This window comes from Microcebus murinus, chromosome 12, assembly GCF_040939455.1.
Source record: "Microcebus murinus isolate Inina chromosome 12, M.murinus_Inina_mat1.0, whole genome shotgun sequence".
Taxonomy (NCBI): domain Eukaryota; kingdom Metazoa; phylum Chordata; class Mammalia; order Primates; family Cheirogaleidae; genus Microcebus; species Microcebus murinus.
The window spans coordinates 9,891,343-9,915,551 of NC_134115.1; the positions used below are offsets into that span (position 1 = coordinate 9,891,343).

At 47.9% G+C, this 24,209-nt stretch overlaps 1 protein-coding gene across 9 annotated transcripts in view; it reads left to right on the top strand.

Moving 5' to 3' along the window:
• WNK2 (WNK lysine deficient protein kinase 2) overlaps positions 1-21,526 on the top strand; it is a 126,063-nt gene extending 104,537 nt beyond the window's left edge. For 5 of the 9 annotated variants that reach the window (XM_076008510.1, XM_076008513.1, XM_076008516.1 and 2 more), the window contains 3 exons: positions 3,327-3,371; positions 4,826-5,049; positions 17,129-18,861. In XM_076008510.1, coding sequence (XP_075864625.1) covers positions 3,327-3,371; positions 4,826-5,049; positions 17,129-17,458 — 599 coding nt within the window. In that variant the 3' untranslated portion in view covers positions 17,459-18,861. Of the gene's footprint in view, positions 1-3,326; positions 3,372-4,825; positions 5,050-17,128; positions 18,862-19,913 lie in introns of those variants that run through there. The other 4 variants (XM_012747149.3, XM_076008514.1, XM_076008515.1 and 1 more) reach the window with 4 other exon arrangements.
• Positions 21,527-24,209: the final 2,683 nt, after the last annotated feature.

The following is a 24,209-nucleotide window of genomic DNA, read 5'->3' on the forward strand; positions in this document are numbered from 1 at the left end:
CTGGGCAGCCCAGGTGGTCAGGCTGGGCAGTCAATGCAGCTGGCCTCTGCGGCTGGCCATCGAGCAGGCCTGTGTGCTTCGGGGCCCCATGGGACCTGGGGTCTGCAGCTCAGGGTGAATGAAAACATCCCCAGATCACCCTGGGTAGAGCTGATGCACATCATCTGTTCCCAGGTGATGCTTTATGGATGATATTTTGGGCCATTTTCTCAGCTGAAGAACATGGCTGCTCCATGTGTGGATACCCGAAGGGGGTTTGGCCCCGATGCCCATTTTTTCCTGTGCCAGAAAAGGGAGCCAATGCTGACTGTGGGGTGAGGCCAGCCCCCTCCCCGAAGTCGAGAGTGGGGTGAGGCAAAGCCACCAGCCCGCCTGCCAGGGGAGGCGGGCTGCCCTGGCCAGCGTCATGCTGAGGTTGTAGCTGGTGCTGCGTGGCGGGGACTGCGGCAGTATGCGAACGCTGTGATGTAGAATGCAAACGTGGAGGGCTGCTGAAGGGCCGACCCACTTCTTGAGCCATCTGTCCCCATCAGATGCCCTTGGCTTGACTCCTTCACGTTTGAGGCGTCCTCCCTGCAGCCAGCCCAGGGTCTGGACGGTGGTGGGTGCTCTGGCTATGGAGAGGGTGGGACTGTCAACCCCAGAGCAGGTTGCTTTTGTGCCAGAGTGGGCTGAGGGTGAAGCAGGGCAGGGGCCTCACCGTGGCGCCCCGAGAGGCAGGCAGCCAGCAGCCTGTGCCGGAGGGCTCATCCAGGCTTCTGCACAAGAGCAGAGGATGCCAAGTCTAAGAATGGGCCCTACTTGCGTCTTTGTGCTGCTACATTTATATCGTGGGAAGAAAATACTGTATCTCCCAACAGCTGGGGCGAGGCCGTCAAGCCCGCCCTCAGCACCCGCCTGAGTAGTCCAGTGCCTCAGTGCTGGCTCTTCCCCAGGGCCCTGCGGGGAGGCTGGGGTGGGCCTAGTTTAAGCCATCAGCCTCCTGCAGGTTCCTGTGTTCCACTGGGGGATGGCTATTGTCCTGACAGAGAGTGAGGGGCAGGGCCTGGGCCAGGACAGGGATGCTGTCGGGATATGGACTAAGGAGCCACTTAAGGATGGATGGGGCTGTCAGAGGGTAGCAAAATGTCTGCCCCAGCCAGGTTGTGACACTGGACAGCGTGTCCTTAATGTCGAGGGGCAGGCATCCATCAGTTTGCCCTGAGGGCCGGGAGCGGTCAGTGCTCTGGTCACCTGGGGCCGGAGTCTGGGAAGGCTGTGGAGGCCTCCGAGGGCAGTGTCGACCCCAGCTCTGACATGTGTCTGGGTTCCCAGAGCAGGAGTCGGGCTCAGCTCTGGCTGCGGGTCTGGGCTCCCTCTGGTGGTTCCCAGGCTGCAGCTGCCCTGTCTCATGTTCTTCCCAGGATGATGACAGCCAGGAATTAGCCTTGAATGCAGAGTTTTAGCCACACCAAGAGCTGCCAGGCAGGCACAGAGCAGCTTTTATAAAGTACCTACCATAGCCAGGCGACCTAGCATGACCACTAGTCCCTCTGTCATAGGGCTGTCCATATGGGACTGTTGCATCCCAGAAGGGGGCTACAACCCCACACAGAGCCCGATGGAGAAACTGGTGCTCACTCAATCCGCTGCACGCTGGATCTGAGCCCAGGCCACAGTTGCAGACCTCGGGGGTCTTTCTTGTACTATAGAAAGCAAATCAAACCACCCCTGCACACGGCAGTGAGCTCTCAAGAGGACACCAGCTCTGTTCTGGTAGGGTTTCATCTCAGAATATAGACCAGCAAGGGCACAGCCCTTCAAAGCTTCTCATCCAAGTCCATCCTCTAGCCCAGCCCCTTTTTATTTGACTGTTAAAGACTCCGACTAGCCTGGGCAAGAGCAAGACCCCATCTCTACTAAAAATAGAGAAATTAGCAGGGTGTAGTTGTGCGTACCTGTAATCCCACCTACTGGAGGCTGAGGTAGGAGGACTGCTTGAGCCCAGGAGTTTGAGGTTGCAGTGGGCTACGATGATGCCACTGCACTCTAGTTGGGGTGACAGAGTAAGACTCGTCTCAAAAACAAAACAAAAGACTCCAACAATCCATCACCTCACTTTTCCCCACATTAGCCTCAGAGAACATGCAGAATGAGCTAAAAATAATAAGTCCGTTTGAACTAGGTTTCCAAGTCCTATACACACAGCTTGGGCCAAGCTCAGGCCACAGAGCTGGGCCGTGGGTTTGCTTGCTGTTCCCTAAGGCAAAAGGTGCAAACCCTTATAGAGAAGGAAGGTGGACATTGCCAGGTTTTCCAAGTTCCTGAAAGGCTGAAGCATCACCTTATAGGCCGTCTGGGCTCCCTTCCTAGAGAGCGTGTCCCTGCAGGGGAGTGCGTGTGCTCCCAGCAAGGGGCCGTGGGCCAGAGCGAGGGCAGACCCTCCGTGCTAGCGTGGCTTTGCCGAGTGACCTTGGGGAAGTCTGAGCCTGTTCTCGCCCATCCCAGCCCCGCTTGCCCAGCTCCCTGGAGGGCCACAGGATAAGCCAGTACGGCCACTCCCCCAGGCTGTGCACTGACCGGCCAGCATATTACATGTAGTGGACACCAGACAGCCTCTGGTCAGCGTGGGGCCGGTCTGTTTAGTGGTGGTCCAATAACAAGGAGGCTGGAACATTCCAAATGGAGGCCTCACCCTGCCCCTTGTGGATGTGGACTGTGAAAGAAGAGGCAGCAATCAATGTCTCAGAATGTTGGGGTCAGCCATTAGGTAGAAACCCTTGTGTTCCCCTTCTCAACGCCCACCGCTGACCCTCATCCAAGGCAACCATCTGGGATCCAGAATTGGCCTCAAACCTGCAAAACAATGTATCTTTTTGCATTTGGAAAACCTCCGACGGGCTTCGGTGGCCAAGCCAGGCTGCACCCAGCTCCACTCCAGAGCTTTCCTGGCAACCGTCGGTGGGTTTTCTTGCCTCAACCAGTGCGGCTCCCAACAGCCCGAGGTTGGAAAGCCAACCAGTATGCTTTGCTTTTTTTTTTTCCTTTTTTTTTCTTTCTCTTTTTGTTTTCTTGGAATATGCTTCTAGAGACAAACACTGCTCCCTGAAGCTGGGGCCTTGGCCCTGGCACCTCCGCCACCTGGGTGAAGCTCGTGTGAGCCTGCACACTAACTCTGGGGGGCTGCCCAGATACCCCAGGCCGGGCCAGCCCTCCTCTCTGAGCCGCTGCCTTGTGTCTGCCCCTCCCTGCACACTGACGACTTTGCTTAAAGTGTGGTAGCGTGTCCTGGTGTGTGCTGTTCTGCCTAACCCTGTGGTCTTGTGTCGTTTCTTTTTCCCTTGCAGGGTCTGCCCTGAAGCGTCTCTGCCTAGGCAAAGAACACAGCAGTAGTAATTATCCGGGTTTTTTCCCCTTTTGTCCTCTCTCATTGCATGGGCTTTATTGTGGCTAGTGCACATCAGGGTCCCCGCGGCCGGGCGGGTGTGGCCCCCCGTGCCCCTCTGCTGGGCACCGCTTTGCTTCTGCCTGGCGGGACAGCTGCCCTCAGCCCCCCTTTTGTCTCCATGGCTCCTAGAGTTTGTGCAGTCTCGCCAGTTCACATCTAACAGGCTTGTCCTTCTCCAGAACGTCCTCAAATTACCAACCATTAATTGGCTCCTTTTCCAAAACCGTAGGGATGAGTATTTCCTTGAAGTCCTAAAGATGAGTGCCTCCCACGAGGACAGATACCAGGACCGAGTGGGTATTAGTCTACCTGGGCCACTCACTTCTCTCTCTCTCATCTCTCTCTCTTTTTTAATTTTTTTTTTCCTTTCTGGCTGAACTTTTCATGTAGGAATAGCTCCGTGTGTGTAAAATCTCATCACTAATTTTTAATTGTTTGTGTCTGTGCTTTTTCATTGCTAGCCACTAAAGTCCACTACATTTCGGGACAGCTTGTTTGAAGAGTTGGTCATTAGGTTATTTTTCCCAATGCAGAAAAATTTTAAATTGGCTTATTCAAAATTGTTAATCAGAAATTATGTGTGTAGGGGAGGAACACAATTTAAAAAATTAAGAAATCCCATTTTGGTTATTTAAAAATAAATCTTCCAGTGCTCATTTCCCCAGAGGGGCTCCCTGCTCCCTCCTGCTGCCACCCCAGCCCATGGCTAGGGTTGGTGGAGCCCACGTCAGGTGGCTCTAGGTATTTGTACCCTTTATTAATATCTTCCTCAAATGCTCTGGTAAGGAAAGGCACAATTTCTCTGTCTTGACTTCCAAACAACCAAGCCATTAGGGTTCACGGAAATGCAAATACCACAGCCTATGGCAAGCATTTTCCCATAGGCCAGGGGTTGCCAGCAAGCTGGCCATAGCCACTGTGTGCTGAGCACTCTGCATAAAGTATTCCCACTTCCCCCCTGTTCTCACGTCACAGCTGAGGACACAGAGGCCAGAGAAAGCCTGAGGAATCTGACCCTAGGCCACAATACACGTGTCTGGTCATCCTAGGAGTTTCATGAGCTCTCACACGTGAGTCTGGGGATGGGCAGTGGTGGGCACAGAGTGGATGCTGAGCAGAGGCTGCCATGTGCCACACGGTCCTGTCCCTTGGAGTAGCTTATGAGATAGTGACAGCCACCTGGCACAGCCTGGTTACCCACAGCCCATGGAACTGCCCCGCCATGTCTAAAACAGGGCAGCTAGGCCCCTTAATCCAGACCGCCTCTTGAAGCAAGGTGCTGCCTGGCTGAAGTGGGACCATTGTCTCGGCTGTCACATAAGAATGAGTGCAGCCAGCCCACCGGGGGCGTGGAGAGTGTGTGGCATCACCAATCCTGGCCTGTGTGTGACTCCCCAGGGTCCTCCACCAGCAGCCTGGCCCCAGGCCCCGAGCCAGGCCCCCAGCCCACCCTGCACGTCCAGGCGCAGGTGAACAACAGCAACAACAAGAAGGGCACCTTCACGGATGATCTGCACAAGCTGGTGGATGAGTGGACGAGCAAGACGGTGGGGGCCGCGCAGCTGAAGCCCACGCTGAACCAGCTGAAGCAGACTCAGAAGCTGCACGACATGGAAGCTCAGGTGGGCCGGCTGCCCTGGTGAGGGCTGTGAGTGCCGGGCAGGGCGTGGGTGCTGGCAGGGTTGGGTAGCTGTGGCCTGTGGTATTTACTAGCCTCCTATGTGACGGATGGGCATTTTATTAGTAAGCTCTTCACTTTCAGGATCTGAGTTCATTCTCACCACAGCCCCAGGAATTAGGCTTTCCTACTTTACAGATTGGGAGGTAGGTACATGAGTTGCTTCCACCTACCCTGTGGCTGGCAGGTGGAAGGGACAGGACAGGGCCGGACTGTGACTCCAGAGCTCAGGCCTGGGCAGCCCTAGACCTGCAGCTCAGAGCTGGCAGGGGCAGCCTTGCCTTGGCAGGTAGACCCATCTCCACCTGAGTTCTGTCTCACCCAGGCTGGAGCATGGAGCAGGTATGTACACCATCCCTGAATGACACCAGCCTTGGGCTTTAGCTCACACTCCCCCAAACCAGCGCAGGGTAGAAGTGGAGATCGTCTCTTCTAGGTTTGGGCACATAACATGTTTTTGTATCAGGACTAGTTGAAGGAGTATCTTCCTTTTTTTCAACTTTCTAGAGGAGTTTGTGGAAGATTGGTCCTATTTCTGTCTTAAACATTTAGTGAAGTTCATTGGTGAAGCTATCTGGGGTGGAGTATTATTATTTTTTTTTTTTTAGTGTGGGAAACCTTCCTATGTGACCTTTTACTTTGAAAATTTTCAAACACGGACAAATTGTGAATTCTGCAGTGAACACCTATATACACTACCTACACTCTAATTGACATTTTGCTGTATGTATCACACATCCTGTGAGGGTAAAGATTATTATTATAGACTCAATTTCTTTTACAGTTTTAACACCATTTGGATTTTGTTTCTTCTTGTGACAATTGTATCAATTTCTGCTTTTCTAGCAATTGGTACCTCTCCTCTAAATTTCTTCAAATATTCAAATTAATTTCCATAAAATTGTCCATAGTGTCTTTTATTTTTATTGTTTGCAGGATTTACAGTGATGTTCTGTTTTTCATTCCTAATGCTGGTGGTTTCTGTTTCCTCTCTGTCTCCCTCCCCCACTCCTCCCTTACTGACTCCTTAGAAGCATGCGTTTTATTAGCCTTTTCAAAGAACACATTTTGTCTTTGATGATAGTCTTTATTGTATGTTTCATTAATTGCTTCCTTTTATTATTTCTTTCCTTCTGTCTTTGGGTGGATTTTGTTGTTCTAGAAAGTTTCTTAAGATGTGTGATTCATTGATTACTAGCCTTTCTTTTATAATGTAGGCATTTAGTGCTATAAAATTCCCTGTAATGGTTTTAGATGCATCACAAAAGTTTTGCTGTGTAGCATTCCTATTAACCTTCCTTTCAGAATATTTTATAATTTCCATTGTGATTTGAAGTAGGTATAGTTTTTAATTTTCTAAGGACCTTTTGATTGGTGTGTTGTAGTTTAGCTGCTCTGCGATAAGAGAACAGACTGGGAGTGCTTTCCGTTCTTGGCAATTTCCTAGGACTTGTTCTTAACCTACATTGTTAATCTTTGTTGTTGTTCCAAGCGTGCTGGCACGAATCCTCTTCTTTCCCTCTTCACATCCCTGCCCTGAGCAAATCCCCTTCTTTCCCTCTTCACATCCCTGCCCTGAGCGAACAAGCCCTGCTTCTCTCCTGAAGGGCTGCAGAACCCTCCTGACGGTACACTGCCATCTGTCTGCCTCCCCACATCCATTCTCCATGGAACCCTGTTATGCTAGGACAGAGTCAGGAATCCTGAATGTGGCCCCAGGCCCCGCAGGGCTACACCATGAGGCGGGGCAGGCTTGCCTGTGCTTTGCTGTCAGGGCTCCTGTCACGTCGGCATTGGGGATTAGTAAAGTGAATCCTGCTGTCCAGATGTTTTGGAGTCTTATTAAGTATTTAGGGTTTTGGTGGTTTTCTTAAACTATTCTTTTTATTATGGATATATATATATATATATATATATATATATATATATATATATAAAACATTTACCACGTAAACAATTTTTAAATGTACAGTTCAGTGGGATTAAGTACCTTCATGTTGTTGTGCTACCAACACCACCATCCATCACAGAACTTCTTCATCATCCCAAACTGAAACTCTGTCCCCATTAAACACTAACATGCCAGCCTGCCCCATACCTCTGATCCCCAGCCCCTGGCAACTCTGTTCTATTTTCGTTCTCTGTGACTTTCTAGGTACTTCATAGAAGTAGAATCATACGTGATGTGTCCTTTTGTGACTGGCTTATTTCATTTGATATGTTTTCAGGGTACATCCATGTTGTAGTATGTGTCAGAATTTCATTCCTTTTTTTCACCCAGTTTTTTTTTGTTGTGGTAAAATACGCATAAAATTTACCATCTTGACCATTTTAAGTGTACAGTTCAGTGGTATTAAATGCATTCAAAATATTATGCAAGCGTGACTACCATCCATCTCCATAACTCTTTTCATCTTACAAAACTGAAACTCTGTCCCCATTAAACTCCCATTCCCCTCCTCCAGTCCCCATTCTTTTTATCTCTATGAATTTTTCTGTTTTAGGTACCTCATGAGTAGACTCATGGAATATTTGTCTTTTTCTGACTGGCTTATTCCACTTAACGTAATGTTCTCGAGGATCAACCATGTTATGATATGTATGAGAATTTCCTTTCTTTTTAAGGCTGAGTAATGTTCTATTGCATGTGTGTATATATATATATATGTATATATATACACACACACACACACCACATTTTGTCTGCCTGTTCGTCTGTCAGTAGACACTTGGGTTGCTTCCATGTTTTAGCTGTTATTAGTAATGCTGCTATGAACATGGATGTACAAATACTCTTTAAGACCCTGTTTTTAATCCTTTTGGATTAAAATTGCTGGATCCTATGGTAATTCTGTGTTTAATTGTTTGAAGAACCACCATACTGTTTCAACAGCACCTATTACCATTTGACATTCCCACAAAAAGTGCACAAGTGTTCCAATTCCTCCACATCTGTGCTGACACTTTATTTTCTGGCTTTTTGATAGCAGCCATCCTGTCGGATATGAAGTGGTTTTGATCTTGTGGTTTTTTATTTACATTTCCCTAGTGATTAGTGATGTTGAACATCTTTTCCTGTGCTTATCGGCTATTTGCATATCTTTGAAGAAATGTTTATTCAAGTCTTTTCCCATTTTTGAATCAGGTTGATCATTTTTTAATTGTTGAGTTTTAGGAATTCTGTGTATATTCTGGATATTAAGGCCTTATTAGACATATGCTTTGGAAATATTTTCTCCCATTCTGTTAATTGCCTTTTTCTCTATTGATAGTACCTTTTTTTTTTGATGGTCTATATTTAAATTAATTTGGTTTTGAACTTTTAATGGCTTTTTGAGCCAACTGGAGATACCCTGGAGTGTCACAAGAAAAAATTTTATATCATAATAGTAAATGCTTTTAGGAAAAGAACATTGTCAAAAATCAAAAACAATCAAATGAAAAAAGTTAAAGTATGCCATCCACAGTGCAATAGAACAGAGAGATAGTAAACACATTTTAACCATTATACTTTATCATATTGGGCAAAAATAAATGAAATATTCTAAAACCAAAAGTTGAAAAATATGTTGGAGAAAGCATATTATAGTGGAAAGCTAGAGATCGGTGTTGAAGTGTAGCCTAATGAATTGTTGAAGAATATATGGCAAATGAGGGCAAGATCCAGATCATCCATATATCTGACCTCTAGTTGTGGTTTCCAATTTACTGTTGCCCTTCATAACTTTTTAGGGAAGTTTTTTATTACTATTTAAATTTCAGTACTGGATATTGGTCTGTTCAGGAATTCCATTTCTTCCTGGTTGAGCCTAGGGAGGCTGTGTGTTTCTAAGAAATTGTCCATTTCCTTCACATTTTCCAGTTTGTGGGCATAGAGGTTTTTGTAGTATTTGTAAATTGTATCTTGTATCTCCATGGCATCAGTTGTAATTTCTCCTTTACTGTTCCTGATGGAGCTTATTAGAGATTTTTCTTTTCTGCTTTTCGTTAGTGTAGCCAATGGTGTGTCAATTTTGTTTATTTTTTCAAAGAACCAACTTTTTGTTTTATTAATCTTCCATATAGTTTCCCTGTTGTCAATTTCCTTTAGTTCTGATTTGATCTTAATGAATTCATTTCTTCTGCTGGGTTTGGGGTCAGTCTGTTCTTCTTTTTCCACCTCTTTGAGACGATTCATTAGGTTGTCTGTTTGTAATCTTTTCAACTTTTGGATATAGGCAATTATGGAAATAAACTTTCCTCTCAGGACTGCTTTAGCTGTGTCCCACAGGCTTTGATAACTTGTGTCTTCTTTGTCATTTAGTTCAAAGAATCTTTTGATTTCCATCTTGATTTCCTCGTTTATGAAGTGATCATTCAGCAGAAGGTTGTGTAGTTTCCATGACTTTGTGTAGAAATGAAAACGCCTGTTAGGATTCATTTCTACATTTATTCTGTCATGATCTGAAAAGATACATGGTATGATTTCTAATTTTTTTAATTGTTTGAAACATGCTTTGTGTCCTAGGATCTGGTCAATCTTAGAGAATGATCCATGAGCTGGTGAGAAGAACATATATTCAGTGGTTTTGGGGTAGTATGTTCTGTAAATGTCAGTCAGGCCCATTTGTTCTAGGGTTCTGTTTAAGTCCATTATTTCTTTGTTGATTTTCTGTTTGGAGGATGTGTCTTGTGCTGTCAGTGGGGTGTTAAAGTCTCCAACTATTATGGTGTTGTTGTTTATCCATTTGTTTAGATCCAGTAGAGTTTGCTTTATGAATCTAGGTGCACCAAGGTTGGGTGCATATATATTTAGAATTGTTATGTCTTCTTGTTGAACTGTGTCCTTCACCATTATATAGTGACCTTCTTTGTCTTTTATTACTTTTGTTGATTTAAAAACTAAGTTATCTGTAATTAGTACCACCACACCAGCTTTCTTTTGGCTTCCGTTTACTTGAAATATTGTTCTCCACCCCTTTACCTTTAGTCTAACTGCATCCTTGCAGGTTAGATGTGTTTCCTGAATGCAGCAGATACTTGGCTTGTGTTTTTTTATCCACTCAGCCAGCCTATGTCTCTTGAGTGGGGAGGTCAAGCCATTTACATTTATTGAGATAACTGATAGGTGGGGAAGATTTCTGTTCATTATGTTGGGTTGAACTTTGTTGCTTTATTTTCTCTCTTGAGCCATTGTGGTATCTGGGCTTCGATCTTTAGCTTTGAGTAGATTTACATTCGTGAGTGTTTATTGTGCTGATCCCTGGGTAACACTGTTTTGAATACTTCTTGAAGGGCTGGTCTTGTCTTGGTGAATTCCCTCAGTCTTTGTTTATCTGAGAATGTCTTGCTTTCTCCTTCATATACAAAACGTAGTTTTGCAGGGAATAAGATTCTAGGCTGGGCATTGTTCTGTTTCAGAAGAGTGAGAATGGGGCCCCAGTCTCTCCTTGCTTGTAAAGTCTCAGTAGAGAAGTCTAGCATTATTCATATTGGCTTTCCTTTGTATGTTACTTTCTTCTTTCATCTGACAGCTCTTAGAAGGGCCTCTTTAGTTGATATTTTGGTCAGTCTGATGACTGCATGTCGTGACGTCTTCCTGTTTGCATTGAATCTCTCAGGGGTCCTTTGAGCTTCTTGAATTTGTATCTGGAGATTTTTAGCAAGGCCTGGGAAATTTTCCTCTATTATATCTTCGAATAACTCATCCAGGCCTTGAGTGTTTTCTTCTTCCCCCTTGGTAACCCTATAACCCTCACATTTGGTTTCTTCACATAATCCCACATCTCTTTTAGGCTTTGCTGTTTTCTCTGCTCTATCTCTGTGACTGATTTATTTAATTGAGAGGTGTTAGAAAGAAACAGATTCTTTCTTCTGTTTGATCTACCATGTTCTTGTGGCTTTTCACTGTGTTTTCTAGTTCCCAGAATTGACTCTTCATTTCCAGGAGTTCGGTTAAACTTTTCTTCATTGTTTCAATTTCTTTAGTGAATTTTTGTTTCAGGTACTGGAGTCTTTCTGTGTTTTCTTTGTGTTGGTTATCCAATTGTTCTTGCAGGTCATTGAATATTCTTACAATTCTCATTTGAAATTCCTCTTCTGTCAGTTTGGTTGCCTGATTTTGGTTGGTGTCCATTTCTAAGGGGCTGGTGCTCCTCATTGGGGGTGTGGTTTCCGTTTGGTTCTTCATATTCCTGGAGTTCCTTCACTGATTTCCTCCCATCTGGATCAGTTGTTGCTTCTTTAAGTTTTTGTTTGGGAATTGACAGGCCCTGTTTAGTCTCTGAGCCAGTAGGTGGTGTTTGTGGATGAGATTTGACCACACCCTTTATGATGAGTCAGTAGGTGCAGTGAAAAGGGTGTGCAGAATGTCCTCCCTGTCAGTAGGTGGCACTTGTTCAGAGTAACAGGCTACACTGTTGCTTTTGGGTCCTGTATCCAGTTCTTATTTCTCTGGAGAGGCACTCTAGAGCCTCATGTTGTCGGTGGGGCCCTGGGACTTCCAAGTGTCTCCTTATTCTCCCCCTCAGTGAGGGCTGGTCTGGGAGTGAGTCTGGGCAGAGCTGGGTTGGGTAAGCCTGCTCTCAGGCACCACCAGTGCTGTTAGCAGGGGTCCAAGTTCTGTTCTCTGCTTCCAGAAAAGCTGTCAGGGAGAGGGTGGAATGGCCCTACTCAGTCAGAAAGTCTGCGTGTGGGGGTGGGGCCCCCTGAGATCCATAGTCTGGAGCAGACCTCACTTCTTTCCACTCTCCCCAACTCCACGGCTTCTCCTGGGCCTCTGCAAGCAGGCCAGACCTCACGCCACCACATCTCCCCAGGCTATGATGGTGGCAAGGAGGTTCCCTGGGCAGCGTTGCCACCTGGGCTGGGCACATGGCCCAACCTTTGGAAGATGGTTGCGCTCAAGCACGCTGATCTGCCCCTAAAGGCACACGCACCTCAGTAGGCTGTTCACGTATATCCCTTCTGTGCCCCGGGCAATGCAAGACCTGTGTGCATAGGATCTGGTCTGCAGGTCTGACCTCTGGGTCCCAGAATTCACTCCCTGACCCCACCAGGGAGAGCAGTGCCAGTCCTCATTCACTCATGGGAGCCCAAGCTGGGTTGATGTCTCTCAGCCTCAGGGTCTGCCCCATTCTCCTGGGATTACCGGGCCAGCAGCACCTGGGAGGGCTGGCGGGGAGAGAGCTCACCGTCTGAGTTCCCCTCAGTCAGCTGTAGGGCCCCAAAGGCAAGGTCCCGTTCCCTTGAGGTGCCTCCAGCTGGTGGCTATATTGTCTCTCTTGGCAACCGTGGATAGGGAAGGGGGAGGGGAGAATGTAGCAAATATGGCACCTGCTAGGCGGCTTGGATCTGTGCACACAGAAGCGCCCCGAGGGAGTTGGGAGTCTGGTGCCGCATCCACTACAGGCTTACCGATCACTGGTGGTGGCCATCTCTGGCCTGGTGTCCGCAGGTCTCTCCAACCAGCAGTAAGATGCAAGGGAGAGGAAAGGTAACTATTCCACCTACCCTTGCCGCTGGTCTCCAAGCTGCTCAGGAGCTAACTTCTCCAGTTCTCCTCAGCCTCCTCCCGTGGAGTCTCCCGTGGTCTCAGGTACCTCTCCTTCTGACCCTTGTCTGATGTATGCTTGTCTGCTTGCTTCTTTCTTCTACTGTCTTCTAAAATCTGTCTTTTTTGCAAGACGCTGTCTGGCAGTGTTTCTCATCCACCATCTTGTTGCGCCCTCCTTCCCTTCCAATAGTGCCTTTTAATGCACAAAAGTTTTTAAATTTATCTTTCTTCTTTTGTTCCCTATGCCTTTCGTGTCATATCCAAGGAATCACTGCCAAATTTAGTGCTATGAAGTTTTCCTCTCTGTTTTCTTCCAGGACTTTTATAGTTTTGGTTTTTACATTTAGATCTTTGGTCCATTTTGAATTAATTTTTGGTTTAAGGTAAGAATCTGCCTTTATTTTTTATATGTGGGTATCTAGTTTTCCTAGCAGAATTTGTTGACAAGACAGTCTTTTCCCCACTTAATGGTCTTGGCACCCTTGTCAAAAATTATTTCTCCATCTATGTTGGCGTTTATTTCTGGGCTTTCTCTTGTTCTGTGGCACCCATGATGCATGTATTGGTCCACCTAATGGTGTGCCACAGATCCCTTAGGCTCTGTACGCTTCTCTTCATTCTTTTTCTGCTCCTCATACTTGATAATTTCAATTGTAATGTCTCAGGTTTGCTGATTCTTTATTCTGGGTGCTCAAATCTGCTTGTGAGCCCCTCTAGTGAATTTTTAAATTTTAGTTTTTATACATTTTAGCTCTTATATTTCTAATTGGTCCCTTTTATACTTTCTATCTATTGATATGTTCATTTTGTTCATGCATTGTTTTCCTGGTTTATTTTAGTTATTTGTGGTTTCCTTTAGCTCTCTGAGCACATTTAAGACAGTTGATCTGAAGTCTTTGTTTAGTAATTCCAATGTCTCTGTTTCCTCAGGGATGGTTTCTGTCCATTAAATGTTTTCCTTTGAGTGGGTCATACCTTCCTGTTTTATTTTCTTCAAATTTTAGGTTACTAAGTTTCTCTTTGTGTCTAAACTCCTATTAAACCTACTTAATGAGTTTTTAATTTTGATTGGTATATTTTTCAGTTGAAGAATTTGTATTTTCCCCACATCTGCTGTATCCTTCTTTTTTATAGTTTCCAACTATCTGCCAAAATTTTCAATCTTGTGTCTCCTTCACATAATATTTTATAGTTTCTGCTTTCCCTTTGACCTAGTTTTTCATTATATCACCTTGTCTTTTCCTGAGACTTTATTTTATATTGGATGTAGATATTTGCAAAAGGAATTTGAAGCCTAGTAGTAGGTTTCTTATTATTGTTTTAATTTGTCTTTGAGCACCTATTCATATTCTTACCATCCCTCTTTTATACAGTTCCTTGTCAAGGATAGTGGCCATTTAAATGTTGCTTTTATTTATCTTTTTATCATTGATTTGTGGGAGTTCATTAAATATCTTTTGTCATATACGAGGGGACTTTAAAAATGGTAAAAATGGAATTAAAAGATAAAAATTAAAAATACAAACTTTATTTCTGAATATAAGCTCCATCAAGTTCAAGACACTTTTGTAAGTGATAATACCAGCCATTTAGTCCATCCCTAAAGAATTGAGGGGTCCTGAGAGCTGAAACTTGTCAATACAGTTCTTTTTTACATTATTAACTAAAGCAAATTGGGGGCCCTTTATAGATTTTTTTTTAAATCAGGAACAAAAAGAAGTCAGAAGGAGCCAAATGAGGACTGTGAGGTTGATGCCTAATGATTTCCCATTGAAGCTCTTGCAAAATCACCCTTGTTTGATGAGAGAAACGAGCAAGAGCATTGTCGTGGTGGAGAAGGACTCTCTGGTGAAGCTTTCCGGGATTCACCTCTCAAATCATTCTCATAATAAACAGATTTTTGTTGTTCTTTGGCCCTTCAGAAAGTCAACAAGCAAAATGCCTTGAACACCTGAAAAATTGTTGCCATGACTTTTGCTCTTGACTGGTCCACTGTTACTAGTGACTGGACACTTCAGCCTCCTGGGAGCTATTGCTTTGTGCTTTGTCTTCCAAGATCGTACTCAGAAAGACATGTTTTATGTCCCGTCACAGTTCTCCAAAGACATAGTCTTCAGGATCTTGATCCCACTTGTTTAAAATTTCCATCAAAATCTCTGCTCTTCTCTGCCGCTGACCTGGGTGCAATGTTTTTTGGCAGCCATCAAGCAGAAAGTTTGCTCAACCTTAATTTTCTAGTCAGAATTGTGTACATTGAACCAGTTGAGATGTCTGTGGTGCTGGCTATCCTTTGTACTGTTACTCACTGATCCTCTTCAATGAGGATGTGAACAGATTAATTTTTCCTCACAAATTAACGTGCATGGTCTGCTACTATGGGCTTCATCTTCATCATCATCTTGTCCCTTCTTAAAACAAGTCATCCATTTGTAAACTTTTGATTTCTTTGGGGCATTGTCCCCATCAACTTTTTATAATGCATCACCAATTTCACTATTCTTCCACTCAAGCTTCACCATAAATTTGATGTTTTATTCTTGCTCCAACTTCAGCAGAATTCGTGTTACTTTTCAAACTGATGTCTTATCCTTTTTAGTGCTTCAAACTAGATCCTGTTCAGACATATTATAACAAGTTAGTATGAGTTTATTTTGGTGCAAAAAAATTTTGAAGTCCCCTCATATATATAATGGACATTTTCTACCAATCTGTGGCTTGTTTTCTTAATGATAAAAGTGAAATGGGATAAGTTTTAATTTTATTTTTCCTAAAAGCATCATAGTTTTAGATATTGCATTCAGTCCTATGAGCCATCTCAAATTCACTTTTGTATATAGTTTGATGTAGAGGCCAATCTGTCTTTTTTCCTATCTGCATATCTGGTGGTTCCAGCACCTTCCTTTCCACATTGAATTACATATTGGTCAAGTGACCACATATGTGTAGGTCCGTTTCTGAATTTGCTGTTTTGTTCCCTTTACCCATGCCCTTATCCTTATGCATGCCCTATACCTCACTCTTCTATTGGCTGAAGGTTTATAGTAAATTTAATATTTGTTAGGGTAAGCCTCCAATGTTGATCCTCTTCAATAATTTCCTGATTTTGGGGGTATCCTTAATATTTGTATATATGTTTTAGGAACAGCCTGTCACTTTCTACAAAAAAAAAAAAAAAATCCCACTGGGATTTCTACTGGGAGTTTATTAAGTCTATTGGGAGTTGATTAACTGAGTGAAACTGGACATGTTAACAATATTGGGTGTTCCTATGAATATGGTATCTCTCCATTTATTTACATCTTTTTTATTTCTCTTCAGTGTAAAGATGTTATACATCTTTCATTAAATTTATCTCTTAAGAAGTTGATGTTTTGGAATGCTATTTTAAATTTAAATTTCATTTTCCAGTCATACGTTGCTAGTATATAAAAATACAGTAGACTTCTGTACCTTGTATCCTGCAATCTTGCTAAATTTTCTGTTAGTTCATTTGCTGTCAGCAATTGGTTTGTTCATTCTTGTGGGTTTTCTCCATGCATAGTCTTGTCATCCTCAAATAAGGAGAGTTTTCCTTTTCTCTTTCCAGTCTGTGCCTTTTATTTGTCTCCTTCCCTCGAGGTGTTGACTAAAAGCGAGAAGGAGCCTTGGGGGAGCACTTGTCATTTCACCCACAGCATGGGCTTAGCTGCCATTCTGCAGAAGCCCTTTGCAGGTGCCAGGGCTCCCTTCCAGCCACGCTGCTGGACAAGCTTTCCCTGCAGGGGCGTGGAAGTGGCCGGGCACCTTCTCTGCGTCTGTGGAGGGAAGCGTAGTGTTCCCAGCGGACGGCAGCCTTGCCTTCCTGTGGCAAACACCACTTGGTTGTGATGTCTTATCTTTTTTATAGTTGCTGGATTTGAGTTGCCAGCATCTCGCCAAGGGCCTTCAAAGGCTGTTGGTCTGGGATCTTTCTTGTAGTAGCCTTGTCAGGTTCCCATGTCAGGCCATGCTGGTCTTGTGACGGTTGCCACCCCTCCGCTGGCTAGAGAGCGAGGGCTGCCCTGCCATGGCCTCCCTGCACTCTGGCTCTGCCCATGCGCTCGGGCACCTGCTCCACCCAGCTCCTGGGCTGCTGCCAGCTCCCGTAATGGCACCGCCCAGGCAAGCAGAAGGCCTTCCTGTTGGCGGGGCGGAGGGGTGTGGGGCCACTTGTGTGCCCTCAGGGCCAGGCCCCTCGGGTCCTGCTTCAAGGCCTGTTTTGGCTGGTGGACAGCTCAGGTGTGTGGCCCCTCAGTGGCCAGGCCGAAGCTTTGGGAAGCAAGTGAGGGAGGGCAATGCTTTCTGCCTTGCACCATCATTTGGGTATCAGCCCTTAGAGGTGCCCATCCATGGCAGGTCCCAGGACCACTGTCTCCTTAGGGTGGAGAAACCATGGGAACTTTAGGGGCCACTAGGGGAGGCCAGCTGATTGCAGCTGAGTGTACATTCTTCTTGTCTTTGTGTCTCGTAGATGACCACACCTCAAGCAGGAGTGGGGATGCCACGTCTGGCCCCAGCGCCCAGCCCTCTGTCCTCCACAGTCATTCCTGGAGCCACCCCGGCCCTGCCCGTGCCCACACCAGGTACTGCCCTTTCCAGCCTCCCAGCCCCACCCTGTGCGTGGCCTCTGGGTCAGTTCGGAGGCCTGCTCCCAGCCCCAGTGTCCTGGGAGTCCTGGGAAGCCCAGGTGGGTCAGCCGGAAACACAGGGCAGCTGGAGCCCCGCCCGGGTGCCAGTGCTGCCCGCATTCTTGCGGCCGCCATCAGTCAGCACGCCCGGGCCCCGGCTGCAAATCATGTAGCCTTCTGCCCTGCCCCGTGTGGTTTGGCCTCTGACTCCCTCCCCAGCCTGTGTGGGCACAGGGCCCGGCCGAGAGGAGGCAGCATGTGGGCAGCGCGACTGGCTTCCTCTGTGGCTTCAGACCCGTTCGCTCTTAGGTTCCCAGGGTCCACGCCCGGTCTTCACACCCACTTCCTGTACTTGAGTTGATGGGTAGAACCTTGTCATCACCCTGCAGAAGCACAGTGCCTTGAATTCCAGCTTTTCCGTTCCCTGACGAAAAGATGTTAAAAAAATTGTTTATCTGAAAAGGTGTATTTCATTTACAATTGGCTTGTGCGTTGATACCCTTATTCACTGTTTTAATTTGCAGAAATATGAATGGTTTACAAATCAGAAGCTGAATTTTGATCTTAGTGTTCTGTTGTAAATGCCTTTTAAAAAAATGAATTAGCAACCTTAAATATTGAAGCACTTCAGATGCTAGGTGAGCCCTGCTGTGTCCTCAGTAGAGCACTGTCTCCCAGGGCTCACTCAGGGACTGAGCGATGACAGACAGACACTTGGACAGGGCATATGTGCAGTAGTTGGTCTCAGTAAGGAATGTCAGCAGCTTCGTTTGGCTACAGGCGTGAGGTGAGCAAACAGGCAGTTGCAGCTGGCGGGCTGTTGCGAGCACCCATAAGGGCGAGCCGGGTGCAGAGAATGCAGCACCCTGCAGAGACGGCACAGCGCCTTCATCGGGGGCCCTGCCACTGTCCTGTCCTGCCTGCTTTCCCTCCTGTTCCGTGACTTTCATGGAGGCCTGTGGCTCTGCCCGGGCTGGCACGCAGACCACTCTCCTGGCCACCCCTAAGGCTGGTCTGCCGGGGGCAGGGTCGTTCTCCTGGAGCTTTCGATGGGACTCATCCCCGCACAGCACAGCCCCACGCGGGAGGCGAAGGCCCCAGGATGGCTTCCCTGGCAGGTGTGTTCCACCTCCCGTGGAAATGGGCTGCCTGGGGCTGCCCAGCTGTAAACTGAATAGTTTCTGTACCTACTAGAACGGGCTACATTATTTTGGTTTAAATATATTATTCCATCAATTCAGTTAGAATTGAATTTTCTAGGTGATTATGCAGAATCTTCTGCCAGGGCACGATGCTGTCATAAGAGATTTCTGTTCTCCGTAGCGGGCCCCTTGCCCCGTTTCCTGAGTGAGATAGAGCTGCTCTCGCCTGTTTCCCCTCTTGCCTGTTAGGCCTTTCCTCGTACCTGACCGTCAGTGGCACGGGATCCCCAAGAGATTGTACATGTGAAGGAGAAAAATAAACATTTTTGCTCGAAAACAGTGTGAAACAACATCTTTTTCTTACCCTCTGCCAATGTGAGAGCCAAGCTGGCCGGGCTTGCAGGGAGGGCAGGAGCAGGGAGGCCCAGCAGGCCTGTGCTGGGCTCGGCTCCGCCCACACCTCTGGAGGGGGGCGCTGAGGGGGTGCGTGTCAAGTGACAGGCTGGGCTGCGCCAGGCATGGGGGACTGAGAGCAGGGCATCCAGCGGGGCTGCCTGACCCAAGCACTGCACCCGCTGAGTGCGGCCTGGTCCCCGAGCACGGCCGGGCTCTGCTGGCCCCAGCCTGAGCAGGCGGCTGTTGACTGGGCCACTCTGCACCGGAATGTCATCTAGCCAGTGCAGTGGGCACTGCCCACAATGGAAGAAAGGGTTTCATTGTCAGTGAAACAGTATGTCCGGCCCCTGTCCATGTGGGGGCTATCTCCCAGGAAGCTCGGTTTTCATAACTTGCTGTGGTTCCTGGAGCCACCTGCTTTGCTCCAGGTGGGCCTAGTTTGGGGGAGGCGGGGGCTCCCCTGTCGGGCTCTCAGACTCTTGGCTTTTCAAGAGGAGGACTTGGGGCTGGGGTCACATGGGTCACGTGAGGGGCGCTGGCTTTCCTGGAAGGCACAGGGGGAGAGGACCTGCCCTGTGGAGGTGCAGCACACGGTCCTGGCCCACTCCCGGGCCCCACGATGGCCTCAAGTGAAGTGTCTCTTCCTCCTGTATGCAAATCGCAGGCCTGACCCTGACCAGGCCGAGGCACAAGGTGTCTCCTGCTGGGCTCGCTGGGCCGGCTGCCTTGGCTGCTGTGCCACCTCCCCACAGAGCTGGGGCATCAGGCTTCGTGCCCCTGCATGGAGGGAGGTGGGACACTCATCCCAAAACCAGCAGAGCCCTCAGCTGCGTGTCAGGTGCCAGAGCACAGCTGGCTCCCAAGAACCTCTGGGCCGCACAGTACTGCGGGGCTGTCTGGGTCCCGGCGGCTGTTCAGTGTGGGAGGATGGCCGGATGTAGAGGCTGCGGGCTATGCCCGGGCCAGCACTGTCTGCACGGTGCCTGGGGCCCGGCTGGCCCGGCCTCACCTCGCCCATCCACCCTCTTTTTGGAGCCCCCGGGCGGGCCATGGCTGGTCTGTAATGGGCTGTGGCGGTTTTGTTTTCCAGATCCTGAGAGTGAGAAGCCCGACTGACCCTGCCCAGACGCCAGGCCCCGTGTCACGCTGTCAAAGCGGAGAAGTGACAGGACCCTCAGGGCCAGCCTGCTCCTCCTGTCCAGTTCACGCTGTTTTGTAACCACTTTCTAAGCATTTTTTATTCACAATTGGAAACACAAATGTAATAATGCAAGAATAAAAAATATTTTGGGGGAGAAAGGACTTTGGATTTTCAAACTCCTTCTCCTTTCTGGAGGCCCTCAGACAAGGCAGGTGACTTGGATGTGACAGGGGAGAGGACATTCCCAGGAACCTGGCATGTCCAGTGCAGCCCCATTCTCTGTGGGGCCCTGGAGGCAGCAGACCCTGGGAGGCCGATCTCCAAGCCCTCACCGCCCCAGCCAGCACAGACTCGGGATCCCTGGGTGACTCCTGGCCTTTGTTCACACAGCTTCATGTCATACAGCCTTGGAGGCTGAAGTCACTTACTGTTGCCTCCCCCAGGGCACAGGGCCAGCATCCACAGAGTTCTAAAATGACCCTCCTTTCAACATTCACATGCACCAGCAGGGAAGGCACTGGCCAGTCTGGAGTCTGAGACCTCTGCTATGGGGTGGCAGAACAGGACCACCAGCTCCTTGCAGGGCTCACCACCTGTGGTGGGAGGTGTCTAAAACAGAGCATGTAAAATGAGAAACCGTTGAGTGGCCTCACCAGGGAAACATGCAATGGTAAAGTCCCCACACCTTGCCCCGGTCAGCAGGAATAGGGGCCTTGACACTGTAATCCAGAGGTCTGGGGTAGAATTCGGTGTGGTCCATGTGTCACAGAGGGAGAAACTGCATCCTCATTTTCATTAATCTCTAACTGCAGTTTAGCATTTCCTCCAGTGGCAGATGTGGACTAGGTTAGCAGCAGCTAGACTTCATCACTGCTAGAGACTACAGATGCTACCATGCTGCTACAGTTGCAGACATCCTAAAATGCCCCTTGCCTCCATCAGGACAACATGCTCAGCTTCTGAGATTGGACTCCCATCCAGCTGGCTGATGGAACGGTGCAGCCTCCCATCTTAGACACAAGTCTTTAGGGCACATCCATGCTGCCTCCCCTTGGGACTGTCTCTGGGGGCTGCCCCTGTGGGCCTGTGCAGGTGGCCTCAAGCCCCTGGCTCTCTTCTGGGTGACAAGCAGAGCAGGCCTCATCCAAGCCTGAGCGGGAGCCATGTGCAGCACAGTGTTAGTAATGTGTGGTTTTGTTGTTGATTTCTTGTCACCTCTTTGTGGCTTATGTTACTGGTTTTCTATTGACTATAATAACACAGTTTGCCTTTTCAAACAGCAAATTTAAGTTTTTCTCTTTAAACAAGTTAATAGTACAGGTGCTAATGGTAAGAATTAGTGGTAGAGTAGTAGCAGATGTTGGTACAGTGGCAAAAATAGTACACGAGCTAGCAGTTAAAATTGCAAGGGCAGATGGCTAAAGTTTGGAAACCCAGCAGTGGCTCTTAGGTGTTCGTGGTAGCCCTTAGAAGCAAGCACCTGAGAGGGCAAACAGTTCCTCCCAGAATTAATTCCCCAGTACCTGGCACCAAGATCCCTTTGCTGTGGGGTGAGTTTGGGCAGGGGTACAGCTTGAGAGGGCACAGCTGGATAGATCGATCCCTTGCTCACGCCACAACACAGCGGAGAGCCTGCCCGTATCAGTCTTCAGAGCAGGAGCCGGTGGGCACCCCTCCCCCGGACTTGAGTAGCTGAGTCCAGCACGCTCTTTCCTGGGAGCGGCTGGGTCCTCCCCGCACATGAGAACAGCCCCCTGGAAGCAGCTCTCGGTTGCTGTATTGGTCAGTACAGACGGGGGACGGGCCAGTGACAGTTGCTCTCCCAGCCTCATCTGCTGCTCAGAAATACCCAGCAGCCCTCCAGAACCCCCAGCATAATCCCTCAGCCTCCTGTCTCAGAACCCAAGGCTGTCAGTGGCCTGCCTCTCCCACCACACGTGTCCCTGCTTCAGACTTGACTGCCAGAGCACAGCGCGCCGGCCCCGCCAGGGTCCGTTCTTGACCTTCCAGCCCGAGGGTCTCCCTTCTTCCGGCTTCTCTTGTGCAGTCGGGGTGGACTGCTCACCAGACCCCTAGAGATCTTGGCCCCTCACGGAGGGTTCCCGTGTGTATCTTACTTGTTACACTTGACTTTAAGCTTCCTGAGGGCAGGGACCTTTGTCTTTGATAGCCTTGCACCTTCCAGAACAGTCATCACTGAGCAAAGCTTGTGCACGGTGAACCGTGGTGATGAAGCCTGCGATGGGTGCTTGTTGGCTCTGCTTACAGGATTTCTGAGATGAAAAAGACCCTGCCCCAACCCAGGCCACTTCTAGGACAGCATGGGCAGTGTCGCCCAGGGCCATACCAGCTCCTCCTGCAGGGCCCAGGCAGCCAAGCCACAGACCCAGCTCTCTGCCATCATTTTGTTCTTAGCTGCTCCCAATAGTCCAGCTGCTCTTCGGGGTGTCCATGGTGATATATGTACTTCACCTCCAGACTGAACAGCTTCAATTTCCTAAAAAGTGCATCTTATTAAAGGGCTGGTCAACTCTCTATGACCTGGGAGAACTTGGCACTACAAACTTAAGTATTACCAAAGGACTCTGAGAAACTGACGTTATGCTGTACTGCCACTACATCTCCAGGCCATAGTTTTGTGCACCAGCCTGGGAGCCCAGTCTTGACAAGGGTCCTCAAACTTTTTAAACAGGGGGCCAGCTCACTGTCCCTCAGACCGTTGGAGGGCCAGACTATAGTGTAAAAAAAACTATGAACAAATTCCTGTGCACACTGCACATATCTTATTTTGAAATAAAAAAATAAACAGGCAAAAACACCCGCATGCGGCCCTCAGGCTGTAGTTTAAGGACGCCTGAATTAGATAAAGGGACCGCTTACGTAAACATTATTGAAGGTTGAAATGGATAGGGTCATTTAAAACAAAGTCCATTTCTGTGTGCCCTGGGTGGTTATTCGAAAACAGCACAATTTACCTGAAAAAACTTTGGTTGTGAATGACAATGCAAAAATAGCTTCATAAGTGTTACTGCTATACCATTCAAAATTCATATTTTTATTAGTTTAGTCTCACCCTTTGTAGAATAATAGAGATAGGTTGACATTTTGCAACCATTGTTTCTCATTTTGAACTTTAAAAAAATGTTTTGTTTAGGATATTTAGTCCTTGTTATTTAAACACTTAAAAATTATATGCAGTCAAACACCAGTTTTCCCTTGATGGCAATCACTCTGTCACACACATAACACCACAGTGCAGACCCAGGCACTCTTAGTTGTTATGTTAAACCTGAGGACATGTAAAAATAAAGATAGATAAGGTTTTAAAATAAATGGGAATGAAAAAATCCTGCACACTCAATTTTTACATAGCCCAAAGACTCCTATGTTATCTATACACTAAAGAATGGTGGCCTCAGGGACAGGAGAGGAATGCAACAGTGTAGATGCAGAAACTGTGCCCCCACCTGGGGGCAGAGGCAAGAACAAGGATGTGGGGTAGCATCGAGGGGCCCAGACCTAGCCATGGGGCAGCCACCCCCACCCAAGGCCTGAAGGGAGCAGGGAGGGGCTGGTTCAGCTGAGCCCAGGACGCAGCTGTCCAGGGCCCTGGAACTCTCCCCTGCCCTTGTTCCTGCCATCCCCCTTCACTGCTAGGGCACTGGGCACCAGCACCCAGAGGGGCCAGGCCATGCAGAAGAGATGACTTAGCCTCCTGGGCCAGAGCAGGCTGGAAAAGGGACAGGCCACTGTGAAGCTTGGGTGGCACCTGTTTCTCTGTAGAGTGAAAGTGTGGGTGCTGCTATGTCCCCTCACATCTGTATCATCTGTGGGTATCTTTGAGCTTCTGCCATGTCTTCAGCACGGTGGCAGGTGCTTGGGAGACAGTGATGGCAGAACAGCCCAAGGAGGCCCGAGGACCATGGAGCTCACATCCTGGAGAGGGGCGGGAGGAAAGGCAGGGCCCAGGGACACATGAGGGTAATGTGTTCTGCAGACTCATAGGACAAAGCCAAGGGCACCTGGGGTGCCTGCAGACCACCAGGACAGATGTCAGCTGTCAGCTGAGATCTGAAGGCAGGAGGCAGCCTGGAAGGTTGGGCAGCAGAACAGGTGGGATCAATGTCCAAGTGCTCAGCTTGGAGGAAGCTAGAATTAGAGGAAGATGAAGGAGAGCAGTAGGAGGTTTCCTACTGACCGTGGGTGGGGTCGGGACTGCCCTAATCCACCCCTCCTGAAATCTCG